Source organism: Cyrtonyx montezumae, unplaced genomic scaffold, assembly GCF_038088225.1.
Source record: "Cyrtonyx montezumae isolate F1298 unplaced genomic scaffold, pur_monq_1.0 scaffold_17, whole genome shotgun sequence".
Lineage (NCBI taxonomy): Eukaryota > Metazoa > Chordata > Aves > Galliformes > Odontophoridae > Cyrtonyx > Cyrtonyx montezumae.
Window position 1 is genome coordinate 818 of NW_027071903.1, and position 6683 is coordinate 7500.

Sequence of the window (6683 nt, forward strand, 5' to 3'; positions counted from 1 at the left end):
CATATGTTGCTGGATGGATAGATTAAAGGCGGGAGAAGAGATGCAGATTGTTGGATATCTAGATTAAAGGCTGGAGATGCGTGTATATCGTTGGGTATATCGATTAAAGCAGGGCGACACTGCCCCGTGTGTGTGCGTGTGTGTGTGCGTGCGTGTGTGCCCGCGTGTGATGCTCGCATCGCCACCGCGTCCCGCCGCCTCAACCCCATTGGTCGGAGCTGCGGCGGCGCGGCCCGCCATTGGCTGGCGGCGGCGGCGAGGGGCGGGGCGAGCGGGGAGTAAAAGCGGGCGGGCGGCGGGCAGCGGTTTGAACGGCGGCAGCGCGGCCGAGGAGCTCGGCGGCTCCGCGCACCCTTCGCCGCTGCCGGGATCCGGCGGGGCGCCGCTGTGCGCCGGAAGATTTCGGCCGGTGCTTGTGACCAGGGTTTCCGCAGGGCTGCTTTTTTTTTTTTTTTTTTTTCCCTCCCACCTTCTCTTTTTCTTTTTTCTTTTTTTTTTTTTTTTCCCTTTTCATTTTCTCTTTTTTTTTTTTTATTCTATTTTCCTGCGAGAGCAGCCCCCTTCCCACCCCCTCCCCCCCCACCCAACCCCCTCCCCACCCCCGCCCTCCTCCCTCGCTCTAGGTGTGTCCGTCAGAATCACAGTCATAACGAGGGAGGGAGCGACCCTCCTGCCCCCGACCGCCCTAAGGATGCTGCTGCGGTGCTGCTGGGACTGAGATCGCAGCCGGGGCTCGCTCTGTCTCTCTCCCCTCTTCCTTCCCCGCAGAGGGCGAGGCCCTTCCTCTCGCACTCTTCCTCCTCCTCCTCCTCTCCATGATGCAGGCTCGCTATTCCGTCTCGGACCCCAACGCTTTGGGAGTGGTGCCCTATTTAAGCGAGCAGAACTACTACCGGACGGCGGGGACGTACGGCGGCATGGGGAACCCCATGAGCGTGTATTCGGGCCACGCCGAGCAGTACGCGGCAGGCATGGGGCGATCCTACGGCCCCTACCACCCGCATCAACCCGCCGCCCCCAAGGACCTGGTGAAGCCGCCCTACAGCTACATCGCCCTCATCACTATGGCCATTCAGAACGCTCCCGACAAGAAGATCACGCTCAATGGGATTTACCAGTTCATCATGGACCGCTTCCCCTTCTACCGCGAGAACAAGCAGGGTTGGCAGAACAGCATCCGCCACAACCTGTCTCTCAACGAGTGCTTCGTCAAAGTGCCCCGCGACGACAAGAAGCCGGGCAAGGGCAGCTACTGGACCCTGGACCCCGATTCCTATAACATGTTCGAGAACGGCAGCTTCCTGAGGCGCCGGAGACGCTTCAAGAAGAAGGACGTGTCCAAAGAGAAGGAGGAGGCCCGGGAGCGGCTGCTGAAGGAGCAGCCCAAACCCCCCGGGTTGTCCGGCTCCGACCTCCCCAAGGAAGCTTCCTCTTCGTCCTCCTCCTCCTCGGCCTCCGAGAAAAAAGTGGTCATCAAGAGCGAGACGGCGTCCCCGGAGCTGCCGGTGATCACTAAAGTGGAGACACTGAGCCCGGGGAGCGGCGGGGGGCTCCGGGACAGCCCCCGCAGCGCCGCATCTCCTCCCGCCGCCTCCCCCGAGGGTTCGCTGCCCGAGCAGCACCCGGCCGGCAACGGGCTGCCGGGATTCAGCGTGGAGAACATCATGACCCTGAGGACATCCCCCGCGGGGGACCTGAGCCCGGTGAGTGCCGCCTCGGGCAGGACGGGGACCGGCATGCCGCTGGTTTACCCCACGTCGGGGCAGCCGTCGGGTTACAGCGCGGCGTGCAGCCAGGCGCTGGACACTAGTGGGAGCTACCACTGCAGCATGCGAGCCATGAGCCTGTACAGCGGCGAGAGGCCGGGCCACATGTGCGTGCCCCCTGCGGCTCTGGAGGAAGGTTTGGCCGAGCACCCCACCGGCGCCCCATCGCCCCTCGGGGCCCTCAGCCTGCCGTCGGGGCAGGAGGGTGCGTTGGGGGCCGGGCACCCGCACGGCGGCACTGCGGCCGGGCAGCCCGCAGCCTCGTGGTACCTCAATCACGGAGCCGAGCTGAGCCACCTGCCCGGCCACACGTTCGGGTCGCAGCAGCAGACTTTCCCTAACGTGCGAGAAATGTTCACGTCGCATCGGTTGGGGATGGAGAGCGAGCACCAGGTGAGCAGCAACTCCGCCTGTCAGATCCCCTACAGGTCCGCTCCGTCCCTATATCGCCACGCCGCCCCTTATTCCTACGACTGCACTAAGTACTGAGTAGCTCCCCCAGTCCCTCTTTTAGGGCCATCCGCAAAAAAAAAAAGAAATAAAAAACAAAATAAAAAAAATAAAAGGAAAAAAAAATCAATAAATTAAAAAAAAAGCAGCGTTCGGGTTGAATAAAACAATATAAAACCCTTCAGAGTGAGAGGGGAAAAAATAATTAGTAGAAAATAAAATGTAAAGCCTCTCTGTAGAGCTGCAGGACACGGGGGTGCAGATCCCAAGTTGTGTGTCCCTTCCCCTTCTCCAACCCCCCCCACTATCCATTTCGGGCCTCCTGAAATTCCGGGCAAGTAAATCCTACTTGAAAAGGGGATCTCTCCTAAAAAAAAAAAAAAAAAGAAAAAAGAAAAAAAAAAGAAAAGAACAAAAAAGAAAAAAGAATTGAAAAAAAATTATATATATATATATGTCTATGTAAACAGAATGGCAAATTTTATATGCTAAAGTATAGGGGGGGGTCTCGGAAAAATAAGTTATGGACCAATATCACAACGACCATTTAAACGATTTTTTTAAAGAAGTATATAAATATAAATATATATATATGAATATATGTCCTGGGTATTTTTTAAGGTTCTCCGTTGTGCTGTAAAAAATGTGTGGATTTCTAATCAGGCTGATTTTTTTTCAGAGCCATTAATATAATATTTAAAGTTGAGTTCACTGGATTGTCTTTTGTCTCGCCCGATGATTTCTGATATCCAAATTGATGACGAGTGATTTTTGCTTCTTCTTCTTCCTTGTACAATTATGCCATAGAGTTGCTTTCGTTTTAGAGCTGTTCTTTGTGCAAGACGAGGAAATAATTTATTATTATTATTATTATTTTTGCTAGTGGATTTTTGAAAGGAAAAAAAAAAAGAAAACAAAAAACCAAAGTATCTGATACTTTCTTTTTTTTTAATTATTATTATTATTATTTACGACGTGTGATGTTTTGTATAATAGATCTCACCTTGACCATTCCTAAGGACTGTTTTGCTTTAATCTGCTTCGAAGTTCGTTTGTCTTATGTGGTCTTAATTGTTGTACTTACCTTAAAATAAACCCGTGCTGTTTTGTTCTGCTCCAAGTCTGGCGCTCTGTGTGTCCGTCCGTGCTTTACGCAACCATCTCCTCCCTCCACCTTTCCTTCGTGCGGCGCTCGTTGTTTTTAGGACCGAGTCGTTTTCCTGGAGCCTAAAGGTCGATTAGGGTTTATTTCTTGGATAAAGGTTTAATTCGGGTGTGGAGCTGATGCGGGGAGGCCGCTCTATCCCAAATATCTGCCCTTGGGGGATTTTCCCAGGCCTCCGAAGGGGAGCAGGGAGCAAGAAGGGAAGTGTGTTTCTGCGGCCGCCTTGCCCCGTCCCTACAAGCTCTGCTTCGCTGCGGTGTCCTCACTGAATTTTTCCACGCGAAAACAACCCCCCCTTTTTAAAGGCGGCCCGAGGAGTGTGCCCAGAGCTATCGCTTAAACCTCCTCTCCCAAAATAATGCATGAAGTCCACACGTAGGGGCCGTTTTACAGCTTTTTTTTTTTAAATCCCCTCCCGTGCGGAGCTCTGCCTGCTTTCAGCCCCCCCTCCATCCCCCTGAGCTGCTGCGCGCACTGACAGATGTTCCCCAAACCGACGTGAACCTGTTAAAGCGGCTTTCCCCTCTCCCAAAACGCAGGGATACAGCAGCGCTGAGGCTGTAGGGGCCGGCGGAGCCTGAAGCAGGCTGCAGGAGGGGAAAAACTGCTTATTTCACTAGATTTCCAAGCCTGGCTCCTTCCAAGCTCCGCCGCTCAGCCCCGACGTGACCTGGGGACACCTCCAGGCCGTGCCCCTTCCACCGCCCCGTTCCCCTCTGTCTCTGTACCGTTCGCGGTGGCCTTTAAGAATCGATGACACGAATTGCTTCTGATCGGTTACGTTTGGCACGCGCTAGAAATCTGGCAAAAAAACCCAAAACACCCTGAAACTCTCGGTTTAAGTGAGGAAAAAAACGCCCGACGCTCACTTGATCTGTATTTTAAGGAACGTTCTTGTACATCTCTTGCCATTTTTTTTTCCCCTGGCTCTCAGAGGGTGGTTTTTCTTTTCTTCCTTTTTTTTTTTTTTCTTCTTCATTTGTTTTTTCAACTTTTTTTTTTTTTTTTCCCAACAAAATCCAAAACGCTGTTTTAAATATAAAAGGGAGAGAGGACTAATAGCTCCCGTTCAAACTCCTTCCCCGCGGGGTTTCTCCCTCCCCAGGGCTGACCGGTGTCACTGCCACCCCCACCCCCTTCCCCTCGTCCTCCCCGCTGCTGCTGGACAGTTCCTGGGGGGACACAGCGGGCGTGAGGGGCGAGGGACTTTCTCCTGATGTCGGCGGTACCCCGGGAGAGTTCGGGATAAATGTAAAGAAGGGCAAATTGCACTGCCTGGTGGGATCTGCGCTGTTCCCAAAGCCTCTCCCCTCCTCGATCTGCTGCCATCCGAGGATGGCCGGGTTTCAGCAGCTTGGCACAATAAGAAAAGCCCTCTGTGAGGTTCTAAGAGCAGCGTAGGGCTGGGAGATGTCCTCCTGCAGGATCGGGCTGTTCTCCCACCCTAAATCCGGGAATCGCATCCAGGACATGGTGTCCTCGCAGCTTTCCCCCGAGGGTGCTGAGTTCCCTTGGCTGTGCCCGTCCCTCTGTCCCGAACGGGCTCAGACCTCATCGATATGTCCCACCCGCCCCTTCTCATCGAGCTTTTCCTAGGAACTCTTTTGGGGCTCGTTTTGCAGCCGAGTGCGGGCTGCAGGGACATTTTCAGGCCGGATTTCGAAGTTGTGATGTGTGTCCGGCAACGCGATAGGCTTTTGTCGCGACAGGTGACAGCTGGAGCAGAGATGGAGAAAGGAAGCAAGGAAGAAAGCGCAGGGCAGATCCTTACAAACTGCTCCGTCCCCTCGAGCCGGCCCTGATGCGTCTATTCCCAGCCCAGATAATCCCCCCAGCGCGTCCCTTTTCCAGGCTCAGCCCACCCTCGTTGCCCTTAGGACAACTTCTGCAGCTGAAAGCCCCATCAGCCCCCCCGTAGCAGGTCAGAAGGTCCAAGCTCTGCCCCAGCGGGGCCGCCTGAAGCTGTAAGATGCACCGGGACGAGGCCCAGTGCGGTTCCGGGCAGCGGATGAGGCTTGTGGATGGGTTTTTCTTGCTGCGTTGCCATCAAACTACGGTTTTGCAAACCTGTCTGAGAGCCCAGACAGCTCCGTGGTTCGGGAAGGGAAGGGCCGGAGGGTTCACAGCTCATTCCCGCACCGCTGTCGGGAATATCCACACGCAGGTCGCCCCAGGAAGCATATCCCCGGTGCTGCAGGGCCTCTGTAAAACGCATTCCCCTTAGGAAAACCCCCGACCACAACCCCGGGCAGAAAGCTGCCTGCTCCCCCCCGTGCTGTCCTACATCCCCTAAAGCTCGGCAGCACGCCGTGGGAAGGAGATTTTGGGGCAAGGCCTCTAGCTTTTCTGTCACTCTGGAGAGGATTTCGCAGAAAATTCGTACCAAGCATTGAGGAGCCGGGGGAGAAATAAATATCCTCCCCGTCCCTTGCCAACGATTAGCGATCTTGCGATTGTACAGCACCGTGCACGGCGGCTCGGGGCGAGGGGTGGGCACTTCCCTGTGGCTCGGGATTGTTCACAACGGTCAGCTGGGGCTGAGGAAGCTTCGTGCCACAGTTACTGGTCAAAGCTGCGGCATTTAACCCCTTCTGAAGCGGCTCCTTCAAGAGCTGGACGGGCCCGGACCCTGCGGTGGGGCGGGGAGCGTTGATTTATCCCCCACTCCCCACCGGTATGGGCTGCGGCAGGAGTGGGGAACGCTGATTTATCCCCCGCTTCCCCCGGGATCCTCTCTGCTGCTTTAAAAGGGGGCTGTCAGCTGGAGAGGAGGGGAAACACGTCCAGGAGCGCCTTCGTTGCCTGATCCTCATTTCTTACGTTCAGGGAAAGAGTTATAACAACAACAACAAACAACGATTCCAGCATCCCTCTCGGCCTCATCGCTCACTGTCGTCCGCTCCCTTCCCCGGCCACCCCACAGCCCGGGCACATAACGCAGAGATGCTGCTGGCAGGAAAGAGACGCCAGGCAGCGCACTGGTTGGGAAGAAGAAGCAGACAGAAAAGCCTCATCCCCGCCTCCAAGGATTTCCTATCGCAAAGAGGGGGAGATGGGGAAAGAAAAGGAGGAAACGACAGTTTTACTGGGGGAGGGAGCTCGGGGAAACCCTTGTGCCTTTCTCCTGCCATGCACACGAGTATTTACTTTTCTAATGAGCCGCATTTGGAGTGTCCTGGCAGAGGGGACTTCCTGACGTGGGGCTGTGCGGGGCGGTCGTGAGTGTATCGAGAAGGTGAGATCAACTGGCTCTGCCCCATCCCTCCCCGATGGAGATGCTGCCGGGAGGATGGAGGGGGGGA

General features: G+C 55.1%; 1 protein-coding gene across 1 annotated transcript; it reads left to right on the forward strand.

Moving 5' to 3' along the window:
- Positions 1-614: 614 nt before the first annotated feature.
- FOXC2 (forkhead box C2) lies at positions 615-2285 on the forward strand. Its single transcript, XM_065734230.1, has one exon. It carries the CDS (start codon positions 816-818, stop codon positions 2253-2255), a length of 1440 nt encoding a protein of 479 aa, XP_065590302.1. The 5' UTR covers positions 615-815; the 3' UTR covers positions 2256-2285.
- Positions 2286-6683: the final 4398 nt, after the last annotated feature.

Bases quoted from the DNA above. Each gene is read 5' to 3' on its own strand.
- FOXC2 (XM_065734230.1), top strand. From the start codon at position 816: ATGATGCAGGCTCGCTATTCCGTCTCGGACCCCAACGCTTTGGGAGTG.